This window comes from Linepithema humile, chromosome 2 (assembly GCF_040581485.1).
Source record: "Linepithema humile isolate Giens D197 chromosome 2, Lhum_UNIL_v1.0, whole genome shotgun sequence".
NCBI lineage: Eukaryota > Metazoa > Arthropoda > Insecta > Hymenoptera > Formicidae > Linepithema > Linepithema humile.
The window spans coordinates 15,219,211-15,239,785 of record NC_090129.1 but is presented as its reverse complement, the minus strand read 5'-3'; the positions used below and the strand labels follow the sequence as shown (position 1 = coordinate 15,239,785).

At 30.4% G+C, this 20,575-nt stretch overlaps 2 protein-coding genes across 2 annotated transcripts; both read left to right on the top strand.

The window, feature by feature from the left end:
* Positions 1-1,940: 1,940 nt before the first annotated feature.
* Positions 1,941-7,145, top strand: LOC136997885 (uncharacterized). The gene has a single exon (XM_067349284.1). It carries the CDS (start codon positions 1,941-1,943, stop codon positions 7,143-7,145), a length of 5,205 nt encoding a protein of 1,734 aa, XP_067205385.1.
* Positions 7,146-11,562: 4,417 nt separating this feature from the next.
* On the top strand, positions 11,563-12,279 carry LOC136997884 (DNA-directed RNA polymerase II subunit RPB2-like). The gene has a single exon (XM_067349283.1). The coding sequence runs from the start codon at positions 11,563-11,565 to the stop codon at positions 12,277-12,279; it is 717 nt and encodes a 238-aa protein (XP_067205384.1).
* The last annotated feature ends 8,296 nt before the right edge of the window (positions 12,280-20,575 follow it).

Below are 20,575 nucleotides of genomic sequence, written 5' to 3'. Positions count from 1 at the left end.
CTAATTTTCCTTTAAATTTTAAAAAAACGTTATTATCATCATAATGTAGTATCTCAACTTTCTTATTACAATAATCAGATACTCCTTCCTCCCAAATTTTGTGTAAACTAGCTTTTACAAATATAAATTTTCTCCACAAAGGATATATGTATGTGATATTCTTAATTATATATAATCCTAATAAAGTTTTTCCAAATCCAGTGTCCCAAAATACAAGTAAACTAGATAGTGTCTTCAATCCTATGAAAACTCTAGACGTAAAAGATTGATATTCTGTCAGTATTTTATCTTTCATATTAATGTCTAGACTTTTTGTGTTTTCTATTGCATAATTAATGTGTTGAGCAACTATCTTTTCCAATTCACCCATTTTATGATATTAATATTTGATATAAATGCTATTTCTAAATATTTTCAATATTATTTTTACATGTATATCTATAATATTCATTATACTTAGTGTATATCCACTAAGTATTTATGAACTTGTAGTAAGATCTGTCGTTATGAATATGGATAATAAGATAAAAAAAAAATATAATCTACCCATTGTCAAAAAATTTACAGTTTTTAGTAGTAATGATAATATACATAGTTCTGATGGTATAATGGATATTGTAGGTGATAATGTTATATTTACAATAAACGGGACTAGAATAGAGTTAGATATTGTTAAAGAATATGATAAAATTGTACCTATGATATACAGTAAATGAATGACATCAATCTAATTTGTTATCATATAAATGGATAAGTACTCTAGTGCTATATCTGATAATGTAAAAAAATCATCAAATTTTTTACGCGAAAACACAAGATGGATTACATTAGGAATTATTATTTTAGCTATATTTATAACACTCATAATGGCAATATGCGATAAATATGTTGAAAATGGAGATAATTATCTCTTAGGAGCCACATACTTTGATATATTATCAGTAATATTATGTATGTTCTTGTTCGTTAATTTATGCATAGGATACGGATCTGTAAAAATGTAGAAGCTTATTATTTATATAAATAATATGAATAAAAATTTTCTTATTCCAATAACTTCTGTAGTAATCATAGTCATAATTATTATAATATTTCTTTTTAATTATAATGAACATCTTATTATAAAAAAAACTAGAAAGGAAATAGATAAATTTAACGACGAATATTTTAAGGATTTAAGACAAAAAGAGACACAAATATTTGACTTTAAAGTTGAAAATATAGAAGAATTAGAAGATTTGGTTAAAGATTTATGTACAGTCCGATTGTCTGTAGTAACTATGTTTCTTTATTTATTTGAATTACCGCCACGCCACGGCGTTCAAAAATACATATTAGGTAGCCGCATATTTAGTTTCATCGTCAGCCGTCGCGGCGCTGTGTTAATCGTTCCTTCGTGCGTATGTAACGACGAGACGCATGGTACAAGAAACCACGTGTAAACGCAATAAAATATTGTAACAAACACATCGAGTAATCATTAAAACAGATATATTTACTAAAAAGAGAAAACGCGTGCCGAGCACCCGGCTAAACGAGAGCCGCATAACATTTGGTCCTTCGAGCCGGATAGACAGTCCGGTATACAAGAAGCCGGATCGACAGTCCGGTGTACAAGCAACGAAAAACACGTGTGGATGCACGAGTGACTAGTGCATACGATAACGAACGCGGCACATCGTATCCAGCACGAGCAGCGTGATCCATAATCAGAGAAATTTACGAGTACAGCGAGCAGTTGAGGACATAACCTAACCGAGTCAACGTGCGGTTAATCAAGGCAGCGAGGACACAAGGGCACGAATCACGTGGACGAAAATTCACCAGGCGATTGGCAGCACTCGAGGATCATCAGGTGAGTCTCCGTCTTCCTTCCTCGTTCGCAATTCATTCTGATCCTATAACTTCCTATTGTTTTATGAGCGAAATAAACGGTCAGTATGGCAGAAGACGAAATCACATATCGTCAAGCAAAAAGCAAGAGAACACAGGCAAAGGCGGTATGTACGCGTGGAAAAACATTCGTTGACGAGCTGGGTGACAGACGAATTTCCGTCGTCGAATTACGACAGCGACAAGCAAAATTCAGAGAATCCTGGAAGGTTTTCGACGAAGCACAGTCACGGATTGAATTGTTCGAAGCCGATGAGGGTCAAGAAGCTGTGCATAATAACGAGCGACAAGTATTCGAGGACAGATACTTCGAGATCGATACTAAATTCGAAGAGCTTATCATAGCCGCTACGGCACCTGAAAATACGCTTGGACCTAATCCATTTGGGGCTCTTATGCCGCAAAATACTCAAGACAACGGTCAGCCACCAAACATAAACGTGCGTTTACCGCGAATTGATCTTCCATCTTTTGCCGGATCATATGAAGACTGGCGCCCGTTTCGTGACGTCTTCATATCCATAATACACCAGAGTACGGTACTATCGACCATTCAAAAAATGCAATATTTGAAAGCAGCACTCAAGGGTGAAGCTGCTGACGTCATTAGTTCACTAGAACTGTCAGCCGATAATTACGTTGAGGCATGGGACATGTTGAACGAGCGGTACGACAATCAGCGCGTAATAGTACAAAAACACATCAAGGCTATCTTTGATCTTCCAGTCCTTGTTAGAGAAGGTCACGCCGAACTTCGACAACTTTTGGATACGAGTTTGAAGCACCTGCGTGCTCTCAAGGTTCTAAAACGTTCAACTGATAAGTGGGACGATTTGCTTGTCCACATAGTCACCAGTAAGCTAGCTCCAGCCACAAATAAAGAATGGGAGACAAGCCTCAAGAGTGCAGACGTACCAACGTTCAAGGAGTTGATTGATTTTCTTTCGCAACGCTGTCGCGCTCTGGAAGCGATAGATCGAAAGCCACAGTTGAATGCATCATCCAACAAGCCTGAGAAAAACGCATCAAAAAAATACACAGCGGCTCACGCAGTAACGGATAAAACAGCATGCAGTTTCTGCAAGGGCGATCACCCTATTTATTGTTGTAGTAAATTTCAAGCATTATCCATTGACAAGAGGATCGCGGAAATACGGCAGCGTAAGATATGCTTGAATTGTCTAAAATCCACGGATCATCGAGCTGGGAATTGTAACGCAGGATCTTGCAAGAAGTGTCATAAAAGGCACAATACACTACTGCATTTAGAGTCAGATAAACAAGCAGAGAGCTCCGTGCCCAAGTCAACAGAGTCCAATACACATGAGCAAGCGCAAGATCAAGTAGCGCGCAGTGTAAATCACGCGACACGTGCAGCAGGACATCAGTTTTTACTTTCCACGGCAGTTGTTCATATTCAAGACATAAAGGGAAATCTGTACCCATGTCGCGCACTTTTAGATTGCGGATCACAATCTAATTTTATAACTATGGAGTTGGTGGAGAAATTAAAATTGAAGCAAGTTCCTAGTTGCGTGCCAATACATGGTGTAGGAAATTCAAATGCGGCAACGCACGGCCTCGTCAAGGTGATCATGCGATCTCGGCTCAATGGCTTCAAGGCAGAACTCAGTTGCTTCGTTCTTCGCCAAATCACTCAGGAACTTCCAACTACGACCATTAAGAACGCAGACATTCACATTCCAACGGGAATCAAGTTGGCCGATCCTGAGTTCATGGAATCTGCGAAGATTGACCTGTTACTAGGCGTCGAAGTATTTTGGAATCTTATTTGCGTGGGTCAAATAAAGGCGACCGATACTCAACCCTGTTGGCAAAAGACGCAGCTGGGATGGATTGCTGCCGGCAAGTTTCTAACAAGACAGTGCTCAAATTTGACTCTTTGCAATCTCACCGCAAACGAAGAATTAAATCACGCTATGAGACGATTTTGGGAAATTGAGCAGGGCGCGCGGAATGATCAGCTGACTCTGGAAGAACGAAATTGCGAAGAACATTTCGCCAAAAACTATATCCGAAATTCAGAAGGCAGATTCATCGTAAAACTCCCGGTCAAAACTGAGGAAATGTCCCAACTTGGTCAATCCAGGGATATCGCGGTACACCGATTCAAAGGGCTCGAGAGGAGATTTAAGCGTCAACCTTCCCTGAAAGGTGATTACGTGGAATTTATGCGTGAATATGCGACATTGGGTCACATGAAAGAGCTACGAGGTGAACAGTCAACCGCAGCACTTCATTATTATATACCACATCATTGCGTCATCAAAGAAGAGAATTCTACAACTAAGTTAAGAGTGGTATTTGATGCGTCGTGCAAGACTTCATCAGGGATCTCACTCAATGACGCTCTCATGATTGGTCCTGTCTTACAGCAAGATTTAATATCGATTATTCTTAGATTTCGTACATTCAAGTACGCTCTAATAGCGGACATAGAAAAAATGTATCGCCAAGTATTAGTGGATGAAACGCAGTTGCCATTGCAACGTATAGTGTGGCGTGAAGATCCTGACGAACCGCTCAAAGAATTTGAATTGCTGACTCTTACGTACGGAACAGGTCCAGCATCCTTTCTCGCTATTAAGGCGCTCCGAACTCTCGCGACGTTAGAAAGAGAGAATTATCCGGTAGGCTCGCGAATCACGTTGCGCGACTTCTATGTTGACGACTTGATAACTGGTGCGAACTCAAGAACAGAAGCTTTACAAATTCTCAACGAAACCACCAAGCTACTTCACCAGGGCGGATTTGTGTTAAAAAAATGGGCGTCAAATGAGCGGGACTTACTTATAAATGTCTCCAACTTATCACACGCTGCTACACGAGCATTAGACAGAGAAGGAGTCTGCAGAACTCTAGGCATTCGCTGGAATCCAGTTGATGACGTGTTTCAATACAATATCACGGTACGGGAAAATCAGGAACAGCGTGCCACTAAAAGAAAGGTGCTATCGTTTATCGCACGAATATTTGATCCCTTGGGACTATTGGGACCGGTTGTAGTGATAGCTAAGTTGCTTATTCAAACGCTATGGACTCTCCATTTAGACTGGGATGAATCGCTACCTGTAAATATACACACTGAATGGAAGGCTTACTTATCACAGATCAAGCAACTGAACAATTTTTGCATTCCGCGTAATGCAATGGAAATTCATCCAATTGTGCGAATCGAGCTACATGGCTTTTGCGACGCAAGTCAAAACGCATATGGTGCGTGCTTATACATCCGCGTCACTGATCAGGACGGCATACATTATACGAACTTGTTGTGTTCAAAATCGCGCGTCGCTCCGTTGAAAACGGTGAATTTACCTAGATTGGAGCTCTGTGGCGCTCAACTACTGTCGCAATTAGTGCATAAGACAATACAAGTTTTGGATTTGCAGCTCCATGAGATATACTACTGGACGGATTCTACGATAGTCATGGGATGGATCAAATCGCCCAGCCGCAATTTTAGCACTTTTGTCGCGAATAGAATTGGAGAAATTCAAGAGCTCACTACAATTGAAAATTGGCGTCACGTGAGGACGAAGGATAATCCGGCAGATCCTTTGTCTCGTGGGTTCAACGCAGAAGCTCTCAAGAAGTCAGAGATTTGGTGGAAAGGTCCTCCATGGTTACGTCAAGATCAATGTTGTTGGCCTAAACCAAATCAACAGGTCATAAATTTGGATGAGTTACCAGAACGCCGCAGAATGATAATCACTAATACTACGGCGAGGGACGACTTTGACGTATATGAAACTTTCTCTTCATATGCTCGACTCGTTAGAGCCATTGCGATTTGTTTCAGATTCGTTCACAATTCTCGATCTGACCCGCAGCAAAGAAGATTTGGTGCAGTCACTGCACAAGAATTCGAAGCCGCTAGAAAAAGGATTGTTAAGCAAGTTCAGCAAGTAGCTTTTCAAGATATAGTCAAGGATATCAAAGGGAAGGAAACGAACGCGAAAAACCACCGTTTGCTTAATCTAAACCCGTTCATAGATTCCGAAGGACTACTCAGAGTAGGCGGTCGATTAAAAAGGTCAGATCTATCATACGACAGTAAACATCAGCTTATCCTACCTACTCGTCATCGTTTCACTCAACTTGTTATTGAGCACGAGCACAAGAGGACTCTTCACTCAGGCTCGCAGTGCACTTTAGCAGCCGTGAGATTACAATATTGGCCCGTAGGAGCTCGAAGCATGGTGCGCAAGATAGTCAATAAATGCGTCATTTGCTTCAAGGCCAAACCGCGTGTCTCCAAACAAATTATGGCCGATCTTCCTTCCACTCGCGTTAATAAATCTAGACCGTTCAGCAATGTTGGCGTCGATTATTGCGGTCCAATCTTGCTACGCGAGGGCAAGCGTCGCAACGCTAAAAGCTCAAAGGCTTGGATTGCCATATTTGTTTGTTTCGCTACGAAGGCTATACACATTGAGCTGGTAACGGATTTAACATCGGAAGCATTCTTAAGCGCTCTAAAACGATTTATCGGGCGAAGAGGAAGGCCCTCCAATATATTCTCCGACAACGGAACCAACTTCGTGGGCGCAAATCGAGCGCTAGAAGAATTACGAGATCTATTCAATCAAGAGGAGTTCCGTCACCGCGTCACAAATGAGGCATCCAGTGATGCCATCACGTGGCATTTTATTCCTCCGCGCGCGCCACACTTTGGTGGCCTGTGGGAGGCCGCTGTGCGATCTACTAAGCATCATTTCTATCGAGTCGCATCGGACGGCTCATTAACATTTGAAGAAGCTGCCACGTTACTAATTCAGATCGAAGCGATATTAAATTCACGACCTATAACCCCGTTATCCTCCGATCCTGACGATAGTTCTTATTTAACTCCTGGACACTTCCTAATCGGAGACTCACTCATTGCATATCCGGAACCAGATTTACAGCATTTACCGAATAATCGTCTATCTAGATGGCAGTACATAGAGAAAATTCGACAGCAGTTCTGGAAACGATGGTCAGTGGAATACCTCCACCAGATGCAACAACGTAACAAGTGGAAACGAGACGAGGGACCTCCAATCCAAGTCGGACAGTTGGTTGTGGTCAAAGAAGACGGTTTACCACCACAATCTTGGCTAGTAGGCCGCATCATGGAGGTGCACCCCGGGGCTGACAACGTCGTCCGAGCTGCTAGTGTTAAAACCACGCGAGGAACTTTTAAAAGGCCAGCTTCAAAGCTGTGCGTGTTGCCTTTAGAGACATAAGAACTCGTCATATTGGATGCGAGATTGAACATTTTTGCTTTATTAATTCGTAATTTTAGTCATTTTAGATTGATAAGTTAAACTCATCAAGGCGCGCGGTATGTACAGTCCGATTGTCTGTAGTAACTATGTTTCTTTATTTATTTGAATTACCGCCACGCCACGGCGTTCAAAAATACATATTAGGTAGCCGCATATTTAGTTTCATCGTCAGCCGTCGCGGCGCTGTGTTAATCGTTCCTTCGTGCGTATGTAACGACGAGACGCATGGTACAAGAAACCACGTGTAAACGCAATAAAATATTGTAACAAACACATCGAGTAATCATTAAAACAGATATATTTACTAAAAAGAGAAAACGCGTGCCGAGCACCCGGCTAAACGAGAGCCGCATAACAATTTAAATGAATTATCTCTAGATTTAACATCTCAAATAACACAAGTGTCAAATAAAATAAATGATGTAGAAAAAAAAGTTAATGATATAGAAATTAAAATAAATGAAAAGAATGACGATATTAATGTGCTTAAAAGAAAAATTTTAGAAGAAAAATAAGCTTTTGTAATTATTCATTTATATAAATGAGCATTTTACTAATTGTATCTATTGTTGTGCTAATAACAGTGATTTTATTCTTGTATATCAAGATTACATCAAGGGATATTATAAATGTTCAAGATAATTTTGTTCACACAAAAGAATTTTTCAAAGAAAATCCCAAACTTTACGAAAAGTACATTAGTGACTGCAGCAAGGAGTCAGATATGGATGATAAACTAGATAGTTTAAAGAAAGAGATTAATATAAATATTGTAAAAGAGATAAAACATATTAATGAAAAAATCAATAGTATGAAAGAAGAAATTCTATCATCTGTAAATAAGATTGTGAAAGAAGAAATTATTTTAAGAGAGACTAGTTAAATATTAACTTATTTAATATATATAAATGGAAGAAAAAATAGACAAACAATCCTTGGCCATTAAGAGATTGAACGTTATAGCAGAGATGCCTGCTTTTCGTGAAAAAATAAACTTCACAAAAGGAGGAAACAAAGGATTTGGAAAAGAAATAAAATGGGGACATGTTAAAGGTACAGACAAATATTTTTCGTACTACGAGGACAAAACTAATTCCGGTACTAAATATATAATCACTAGCGATCTAATACAGCATCCAAATTCAGAAAATAACGGAGGATTAAAAGTTTCAAAAAAATCAGATGTACTAGACGGAATAGATGGAGTTGAAGACATCGATAGCTGGGGAGGAAAAAGGAATACAAAAAAAAAGTAAACAATTACTTCATAGTTAGTCTCTGTAGAATTCTGAAACCTATATATATAATTATATCCATCCCAGGTCTATTAGGATTTCCTACCTTATCATCTATATAATTAACTGTCGATTTAAATTTTGTTCTAAATTTATTTGTCTCTTTAAGGAACTCGTCGTTTGTAAATCCATTAAGACTTTCTATCTCAAATACTTTTACAGCTATAAACTCTAACAAGTTTATCGATCCTATTATTAATATGGTTGTAAGATCAGATGATTCGCTTTCTGAGATTTTGTTGTATATATTATTAATATCAGAATTTGATAGATCATCCAAATCACACATTTCCATATTAAGATTATTGTTCTTGCAGAAATATACAATATCTCTTTTCTTTCTTATAACTTCAGAAATACTTTGATTTTCTAAAAGTTCTGTTAATTTATTCAGTTTATCGCTTTTATACTTACGTTGAATCTTAATATAAGCTTCTGGATCGACATTTTGTTCTATCTTTGGAGTATTTTTGTATTCGATCATTTGAACATTTTTTTCAATTACTTTATCAACTATATCTTCATCGTACAACCTACTTATCTCATCTATGTCTTCCAATACACTAAAATCTAACGTACAATCCTTTCCTTCATTTTTATAATCTAAAATTATATTATCTATTATATCATCATCGGCTATATTATCATCAGTTATACTATCATCGATTATATTATCAAGAACCTTATTGTTTTCAGTACCATGTTCCGTATTTATCTCACATATATCAAATAAGTCTTTGACTCGTAAGATATTCTTTTCTTCAAGTCCGAATAAAAAATAAAAATTGAAAAATAAATTTCTTATCATATCTCTTCCAATTAATCGATCTTCGTCATTGTCTGAAGAATTTTCAATACAATTCTTTACATATTCATAATCAAGAGATCCGTAAACCACATCATATTTATTCAATTTGAATGGATTTTCATCTCTTTTGAAATCATGAGCTTTCAATAAAGTCTTATTATCTATAGAATCAGAATTGATATAACTATCTTTGTCCAACATATTGATATATAAATTATTTATTTAGTATTTTTTTCTTTACTAAATGGGTAAACTAGAAAAAATAAAACTAGAATTTATATGTGATAAAATAAATTTATTATCGTATAATTATAAAAGGAACAAACTTGATGAAATAGAAAAGTTATTAAAGTTAAATGAAAACAATTGTCATCCAGAGGATAACAAAGATGACGTAGGATTAGCTAACTTAGTATCTAACACACTATCATTTTATGTTAAAAATATATTTCCGTACACAATTAAATTAGGAGGAGGAATAAAGTTAAATCCAGACTTATCTATAATAAATCCTTACAAAAAACATGTTGATAACTACACACTGTTGGATGAAAATACAAATAATTTTTTAAAGTTTGTAAGAACAACATATCCTGAATCTATATCTAGAATTGCTTGGGGAGAAAATAATTCAGACGGAAAATGTTTAAAAGATCTTTTTCCAGAGATCATTCCGAATTTCAATTTTTTCGATAGTAAGAAAACATCTATTCTTGATATGATATCTGATAACTATTATTTAGCACCTGTAAACATAGAAGTTTTAAAAAATATCACGTCATATATTACTGATCCAAAATTTAATAATATAAAGGAAAATCCTGATTTTTATTTATTTTTTCTTTTCATAAAAAATATATTTAACAAACACGAAAACGAAATTGGAAATACAGAATATGAAAATTTAAAAAAAAATGATGTTAATAATTGTGTTAATATTACCACGTCAGACAATGATAAATATTTATTGAGAGAAGTGTTGTCAAAACATTTCAATAATTTGAATGTTAATGACGATATTATAAATTTAATTAGAAATAATAGATCAAATATTAAATACAAAAGTTATAAAAATATTGACGATAGGAATATAAGTGAAATGTTTGAATATATAGATCCGTTAAGATTTTTATACAGTATGGAAATAGAAGGAGACGATATTGGAAAAGCATCAACTTTAAATCAGACTACAATGAAGTATTCTGACTATAAAAAATTAGATATATTTACTAGATATTTTTTAGAAAATGTAAATTATATATTTGCTATTTTTAATCATAAAGGCTCTACGTACACATATCCTCTTTCTGATATACTTGATAGGATAGGCGATGAAAATGATATTAAACTAATATCTATAATTCCAATTCCATTCGATGATAAAATTACAATGTTTGATTTCTTTAAAAATTTAAAATACAAATATGTGATGACAAGATCGAAAAGCCTGTTGAGATAAAGTGCGGTACAAAAAACAACTTTGGTCTTGATAAGAAAGGTTCTATAAAATTTATACAAAATGCAAAACTTTTAAAATCTCCTTACCAAATACTAAATATATATCTATATTTATTCGATGATTATCAAAATGTAAATAACGACGAAATATTCAGCAATAATGTTGAAAAACAAAGATTTATAGAATTTATACTTAGAAAACTTGGATTTAAAGTTAAATCTACTAAAATGATAAGATGTAACAAGGAAGTAGTCAAATTGGATGTCAGTCCACTGCCAAATGTAACTTGCTTTAAAAACATTTTATCTGCAAAAAAAAATGTTCCAGATATTAACAATAGTATAAAAAAATTGGGTCCTTTGATAAATTTTATTAATAGTTTTTCTACTATAGAAGAAGAAAAAGGAGGAAATAAAACTTGCGAAGAATTACATTTTAACGAAAGTCATGATCCAATATCATTATATAATGATCTGAATCATAAAGATATCAATAATTTTATAAATGATGATGATTTAGGAAAATATAATTTTTTTGCATCTGAAGATATTGATTTTTATAAAGGTCTAAAATACCTCAATGAATCAGATAATATTAATATAGATACTATATCTGATATAGTTCCACTAAATATATATTACAAGAAGAAATTTACAAATAAACTGAATGAAAAAATAAAAAACAACGGAGGAAAAAAAGTGTACGAGACTTTATCTGATTTCCTGAAATACATTGATGATAATCCAAAAGGAGGGTTGAAAGACGTATATGATAATGTTGGAGAACTATTAACAGAATTGACGGAAACACAAGATGTTGCCTCATACTATTAATGGGGTAACTCCGGATATAATTATAAACAGCGTTTCTATTATATCTAGGAAAACATTTTATTTCTACAATCAGATAAAACTTACCAGTAGTTATTCTTCGAATCCTTTCGGAGACAACGAGGGAAGTATTAAACTTATAAATTATCAACCTTTGACAAATACAGGATTAGATTCTTATCATTCTCAAATAATAAATAGATACAAGAGATATAATGATAATCTTACAGACGAGGAGTATGATGAAAAGGCATCTTGTTTGGTTGATCTATACAATCCTTATACACACGAATTGATAAAATGTGATGGTGGAAATAAACATTTTATGGGTATGGAGTATTACCTATTACTCACTCAGATGGCTATTGAGAAAATAACAGTGAGAAACAGAGGAAAGAAGACAAAATTACTTCAAGCACCTAGTGCAAAAAAAAGACAAGGAGGAATAAGATTCGGAGAAATGGAGGGAGACGAAATTGCGTGCCATGGAGCTTCAGATGTATTACTCTCTTTACTATCAGATTCAGTGGAAGACAGAATTGAATCGTTTATATGTACTAGATGCGAAGATTTCGCAACTCATGAGAGTAATCCTGACTATTCTAGATGGAAGTGTACCAGATGTGAAAATTTGGGTTACTCTCCAGAATTGAATAAGTTTAATTTTACAAATGCTGTAAAGTATTCTTACAATCTTTAAATTGCAGGGGAAAAATTATAATACCAAAAATTGTGAAAGAGAAAATATTGTATCCCGATTTTTTATAGTTTAAATAAAATATGAAATATAAATTATTAAATTGAACTGTTTTTAGTATGGAAGTTAATAAACATTGGCTAAATAATTTAATTGATATTTTATTAATAAAAACTAAAATTATAAAGGGATATAATGAGATAAACTGAGTACTATTATGTACAATAAAGATACTATTACGGATATGACTTATGAAAAAGAGAAATTGAACACGTGTTATAAAATAATTACACGTTGTAAAGATTTTGAATATATATATTATATATTTATAGATAAAGTTACAGGCTTAAATAATTTAGAATTTGGAAAAAACGTATATCCAGAACCTATTATATTAACATCTAAGGCAAATTTGTCAAAGAAAGATACAAAAACACACGAGTTAAATATATTTTATGAGAGAGAACTTTCGTTTAATTACATATCAAATATAGGAAATAATACGTTTATATTAATGGATAAGCAACAAATGGAAGGAATAGTAAATTCACTAAAAAAATCAGTAAAAACGGTATTTAAAAAAGATATTGACGATGATAAAGAGATTAAAATATTTTATACTAAAGAGAGATATAATGATATATTTGGTGTTATATACAAATCAAGTAACGGATCTATAGGAACTAATTTTACTAGAAGATTTTATAAAAATATTCGCATTTAAATAGAATTATGAAGGAATATACTTCAAAATCAGACGATAGTATTTTAATTGAAGATATTAAGATACGCAACATATTAAAGAAAAAAAATGATAGAAAAAAAACAATATTTTATATCAATTCTTTTTCTGTAGATTCTGTTGACGACACATCAGATTCGGAATGTCTACAGGGAGGTTATAAATTTGATATAGTAAAGACTTTTATTAATAAAATAAAGAAAAATCCTAAGTTTAAGAAGAATTTTAAAAACTATAAGTTTGAAAGTATTAAACCTAGTGGCAAGGATATTGTAATGGCAGCTATTATCGACAGTTATTTAGTCAAAGCTAAATTGTCTCAGGAACAGTTAACTGAAAAGCATATCTCTGAATATATATTTAACGGGGATTATATCCCATTGATTTTTGGAAATACAGACAATAAAAATATAATATATCTCAAACAAATCAATACAAAAGGAAAAAAAAGAATTGTAAGAAGTAAAAAGACTGTATTCAGTGAAAAAAATAGACCCATTGTTATATTCTTTAAAGTTAATTCTAACTTGAAATTTTTTAAGCCTGTAAAAAAAGAGAAAGATGACGATAAGATCGAATCTATTGATAGTACTACAGCAGTAATGGAATATATTATAGGAAGAAATTTCATGTTGATACCAAATCCGAAGGAAAATCTAAAAATAAAATCAATCAATAATATAGTATATAAAAATGATAATTTTGAATTAAAACAGTTTAAAGACGAAAGTTATCAATTTGAAAAGATGACAATAGAAGAATTTGAAAATATCTTAGGAATGATTGTAAAACAATGTACTAAATTTCAATAGATTTTAATATATTTTTATTTTAAATATTTTAATATTTCTTTAGCTTTTTTGTTTATATTTCTTGATATTGTTAGGTCTTCATTTGAGTCTAGAAAAAAATAGATAAACATGTTATCTTCGTATTTACTTGATAATAAACATCCTACTATATTTTTATAGTTATCATCTACAAAATATAAAAGAACATTATTAGTTATTTTATTAAAATCTTTATTAATGATTTCTTGAATTACGTTTATTTTAGGACATCCATAGTCTACAGAAATTATAGGACCTATTCTATTATATGTATCTGTTCTTCTACATTTATAATCTGATTTTAAATATTCCATTATTTTTAATTCTGTAGCTTCTCCTTGAACATCGTATGGATTCTATCTGTATGTCAATATATATAATGCAAGGCACGAATCATTTATATAAAAAGCTTTAAATGTTTCAATTATATCAAACTTTTCTCTTTGATTTCGAAATTCAAACTTATAATTATTTAGTGAACTTGTACTTATAACAGTATCGTCCCAATCTAGAAAAATTACATGTTTATAATTTTTATTAATATTCTTATTTAATATTTCTCCTATATTCTTATGACTATCAATTATCCTTAATGTCATATTTATTTAAGTATATTATTTTCTGATATTTCACTTATCTTTGGAACTATCTTGTCAATTTTAATATATTCTTGTAATTTTTTTAATGAATTGTAATTGTTTCTAATATAATCTACATTATTTGAATTTGGTATATTTTTAAGTAACAAGTCTATTAATTCATTCAGTTCTTTCATTTAATAAAAATAAAATATACCTATATTCTAAGAGATCATTTTTTTGCAGTTATCACATTTACATTATCACAATATTATATATTAAAACAGTGCTCGGAATTAGTCTGAACATTTCAGCCGATTTCCGTGGTATACGCCTCTCTCTCCTCTCCTTACCGCGCGCACCGCAGCCGCTAGGGCCAGCGCCGCCGAGCGTTAGGAGCGGCACTATCCGATTATGAGTGGGTTCTTCTCCCTATTTATTAAAATTTAAAAAAATTTATTAAAATTTATTTATTAAAAATAAATTTAAAAATAAAAAATTTATTTTTAATAAATTTCAATAAATTTTTTTTAAATTTTAATAAATAGGGAGAAGAACCCACTTATAATCGGATAGTGCCGCTCCTAACGCTCGGCGGCGCTGGCCCTAGCGGCTGCGGCGCGCACGGTAAGGAGAGGAAAGGAGGCGTATATCACGGAAATCGGCTGAAATGTTCAGACTAATTCCGAGCACTGTATTAAAATAATATATTAAAATCATATTATATTTTTTTATAATATAACCATATTATAATTTTTTGATTTCAAAAATGTTATTGAATAATTCTCGTATGGTTATATATCTTCTGTTTAGTAATATGTCTTCTTTTTTAACTATATTTTTTAAAATTATATAATTATCATTATAATACATGATATTTCCGTGAAGTGTATCGGATTCGAAATCGTTAAGTTGCGATAAAACATATTCTATATAATGTTTTATTTTTTCTTTATTTGCATTATAATCATTAAATGCCATTTGTCTTAAATATGTATATTTGTCAAAATTTCTTGTCAAAAGTATTGATTTAAAACGGTTTTCGTCATTTAATATTTCTCTAATAAATTTTAAATCATTAATTTTTGAATTCATTTTGGTATCAATTTTATAATTATAAAATTTCATTTATAAATTAAATAGTAATTCTGACATCATACTATAACATATATGATTTTTATTATTATAAAGACCATTATTTCCGCATAATATATACCTATCAGATTTTGATGGATTGTGTTTTTCACAATCTAAAATATCATTGTCTCTTTTAATAAATTCTATATCTAAATGTCTTAAGTTTTACTAACGATAAACGATGCTCCATATTTACAGTTGATTGTAGTTAATCCAGCCTCTTCAGCTTTTTTAAATATTAGGTTATTAACTTTCTGTCTACTTAATATGTGTGACAATAGTAAATTAAAAATTATTATGAAAAAAAATACTGTAAAGTATAAAGAAAGCATTTATATGTTCAAATATTAATAAATATGGAATCCGCGTGTTTACCGATATTTAATGAGATTAAAGAACAAAAATCTAATGGCTTAATGTCGTTTGTTGATGTACTTAAAATCCAATGTGATAAACTTGTTAATAGAATGTTTGTAACAACTTACAACAATAATATATCTATACCATCATTAAATCAAAATTTTATCTTTCATGATCATAATTTACATATATCTCCTTTTGATATAATTAAAGAACTTTCTAATATTTCGATATTGTATTTATTTTCTGATTATATGATTGATATTTTAGAGAGAAAAATAGGATATGGTATATATTATAGTATTAAACTACAAAATAAAGCTTATTTTGAAAATATTAGAGTTATAAAACCTTTTATTGTATCTAATGATAATAAGATAAAGCAAGTAAAACTGAAAGATAGACACGAGTATCATTATTTAATTAAATTACCGGCAGTTGAGGAAGAGAATATTATAATAAAGTCTGATGGAATATTATTAAGTAGCAATATATCATTTGATAATATTATAGCTAAGAATTTATCAGATACATTTGAAATAGATGAGAATGAGATTATAAAAGAATATAATAATTATAAATCATTAAGAAGAGAAACTACAGAATCAAAACCATTTTATGTTTATGGGTGTGAAAATACAATAACTTTTAATATTTTTCATTATTTTGACATTAGTATATCTCAATATACTGATTTTATAGTAAAAATAATTGATATTATTTTCAATATTATAGAGGAAAGTATTTTAAATTTCGATCATACATTATATATTTATGATGGAAGTAACATTAGAGAGAAATTTCATAGAAATTCTAAAAAAAGCTACGATGAAATATATATAAGTGATAGTACTTTATCTCAAGTATGTTCATGTATATTTTTATCAAATGGACTGATAGACGGAGAGAATTACTTTATAAAAGACAAGGATAAGGAATTAGATATAAACTTATTATTAGGATTACTTAAGAAAAATAAAAGTATATTGATAGAAAATGTTAAAAAATATTTTAAAAAAGTTTCTATATTATACGATTAAGAAATTAGGATTTTATATAAACATATCCTTTGTGAATTCTCATATCGTTTCCTAGCTCGTCTTTCAGTATAATTTTTAGCTCTTTATTTTTTATTTTATTAAGATGTTTATTTATTTCCATGTCTATATATTCGTTATTAAAGAGAAATTCTAAGACATCATATTCAGTTTCATCTATTACGATAGATAACACTACAAATCCGTTGTATTTTATATTTGTTTTTATTTTGTGTAATATTATATTATCACAGTGTTTAAATTTAAAAGTTTTATTTATAGAAAATGAAAATATATCTCTACTATTAAATGCTTGAATATTTTCACATATTATATTAAGTTTTCTATCTGTTTCGGATAACCATTTTCCCAAGTTGTTAAAACCAAAAACGTTTCCGTTCATTTATAATGGATAATATTAATATAATTAATTTTATAGAAAGATCTATAACATATTCAAACTTTTTGAATTTTGATGTAGATAGTATATGTATTGATGAGAAATATAAAAACAAAATAAAAAATGTTATTAAAAGTTTAAAAAGTCCTGAAATAATTTATTATGATTATAATAATGAAGAATCGTTGAATTATAAAGAATCGTGTGCTTATTTCTACAATTTTCACGAAATTGATACTAATATAATATATAAAATTATACAGAAATCAGATTATATATTATGCATAACTGATAATATAAAAAAAACAAGAGAATTTATTGAAGATATTAATAAAAAATGTATAATAGAATTATTTAGGGAAATGATAACAGTCTTCTTGGTCTAATAGTAACTATGAAATATATATATTCTGTAGATATAAAATATATATTTGTACATTTTTAGGTGTTTTATATATTATCGAAGTTTAGTACTTTTTTATTAACCTTTAAATATTCTGTGGTTTTTCTTTCAAAAAAGTTAGTTTTTCTATTTAATATGATATTTTCCATAAAATCAAATGGGGATTTAACATTATAAAATTTTTCATATCCAAGTAACTCTATAACATTATCTGCTGTAAATTTTATATATTGTGAATCATTTGTTCTTTATTCAAGCCTATTATTTCAACATTTAAAGATTTATTATAAAATTCTGTTTCGATGTTCACAGCTTCTTCAATAATACTATATACCTTATTCTTGGATATTTTATCACAATCATCAAGCTTATTTCTATACATATAACATGCGAATTCACAATGTAATTGTTCGTCCCTAGCTATGAGTTCATTTGCTTGTGCGAGTCCATTCATTTTTCCAAGATGTTTCATATAAAATATAATAGCAAAAGAGCCAGTAAAAAATACTCCCTCTATTATTGAAAAAGCGACTAGTCTGGCTCCGAATGAATCGTTCGAGTTCATCCATTTTTCTATCCATGCTATTTTATTATCTATTACAGGATCAAGACAAATTCTATTATTCAATTTTACAATTTCGTCCTTATCATTAATGTATATATTTACAAATTTATCATATACAATCTCATGTATATTTTCTATAACTGTCTGTATATTATAAAAGTACTTAGCCCCTTTTATAGATAGAATGTCGTTGGAAAATCTTGTCTGTATGTTCTCACATATAAGTTTATCGCTGTGAAGGAAGAACGCTAGTATATATTTTAAAACATTTCTCTGATCATTATTTAAGCTATTCCAGTCGTTAATATCTTTAGTAAAGTCTATCTCATTTTCAGTCCAGAAGAAATTTCTTTGTTTTATATAAAATTCGTGTAAGTCTTTGTCATATCGGCAGCTAAATGAGTACGATTTACTCATTATATTGGAATTCTTATAAGTATTTGTATAACTTAATTAAATTTTCACTTTTTTGTACATTTTTTCTTAGGTGCGTTTTTCTTAATATTTATTTTTTCTGTAACATTTTTTTTAATATTTATTTTTTCGTTTAGTTTATTATTATATTTATTACTATCATCTTTGTGTATATTTAAATTACTGAATGTGACTAGTATATCATTGTCGGAATTGTAGTCGTCGTCTGTAAATGTATTACTGTAACAATCATCTACATATGTTAAATTTATTTGGTATATATCAGACTTTTTTATTTGCCTAGAAGACGACATTGTTAATATTATTATATTAACATAATATAATAGAATTTCATTTTTAACTTGGGTTTTTTGAAATATTACATTATTAAATAAATGATAATAAGAATGATAGATCAAAATTCTCAATTCATGCTTACCAATTGGTTTTATTACATTGATAATAATAAAAATAAAGATATTATTATGAAAATAATAAATAGAACTGGTTATTTTACAATTACAACAAATATATTTAATACTTACATAGACGAAGATATATTAAATTCCAAAATACTTCCTCTTAATACTTGCAATGACAAAGTTAACGAGTCTGTAACTTATTTTTAGTAGTATAAATGTCTTCTGATATTAAAAGAGTATTATTCGATTATATTTCTTCAGATAACGAGTATATTACAAAAAAAGATCTAAAGAAATCCTATAAGATATTTGAAAATGTAAAATTAAAAGATAAACAATTAGAAGATATAATTGTAAAATATGACATTAATAAAGATAATAAAATAAGTTTCGATGAATTTAAAAATGGAATTAAAGAATTTGATACATCTAAAAGCTCTCAAGAATTATTTTACGATAATGTGTCTAATAAAGAAAAGGATGATTTAGATTATGATAAGATAAAGACGATTTATAAAACGTATCATCCACATAATGATTTAGTATCTATAGATAAAGAATTATCGATATTAAAATGTTTATTTGATAGTAATAATGATGATAAAGTATCAAAGAGTGAATTTATTAATGTTTTATCTGAAATATTAAAAAAGTAATTACTATTTTTTTTCTGAAAAAATTTCAGATAATATTGTAAAATTGTCCTTTTGACTTTGTTTTTTATTACACTTATTGAAAATATATTCGTGAATTGTATTGAATTTAACTCTTTTAACTGTATTAACTATAAAAAATCGATATTTATCAATTCGTATATACCATCAGTTATCATAATACAATAAAATTTTCTAGATATATCGAGTGTTTTGATATCTGGTATTGGAGTTAGTGGATCTGTATATCTTGAATATGAAATATTTTTGCAATTGTAATCACCCAATGTTCTTGAAATCAAAAATGTACTTAATATGTTTTTGATTTCGCTTATCATACTTGGATGTACGAATATTTTATTTCCTAATGGTATTTTCCCAGAATGGCCATTACATCCAGTATTTTTTGTAAGTTGACATGTATCACATTCTACATTATTAACTTCTCCCAATTTTCTATCCTTGATAGTACCTATTTCAGATGATTGTTTATTTTTATTGATTTCTATGTCTGTAGATTCTACCAATTCGTTAGTTAATATACTGAATTTTAATTGAATATCCATATTTTAAAAGTTGATATTTATTTTAGTATATATTTTCAATATTCTTATTTAATTCTTTTTAAAATTAACAATAGGAAGTTAAAAGTAACCATATTTAATAATTAACAGTATGAAGAGAAAATATAAGTTAGAAAAAGTTAATATAAAAAGTTATTACAAGTTTATATCTTGTAGGCTGTTACTAATAAATTT

What these genes read in the sequence shown, in the direction of transcription:
- LOC136997884 (XM_067349283.1), top strand. Translation starts at nt 11,563, where the DNA reads ATGTTGCCTCATACTATTAATGGGGTAACTCCGGATATAATTATAAAC.
- LOC136997885 (XM_067349284.1), top strand. Translation starts at nt 1,941, where the DNA reads ATGGCAGAAGACGAAATCACATATCGTCAAGCAAAAAGCAAGAGAACA.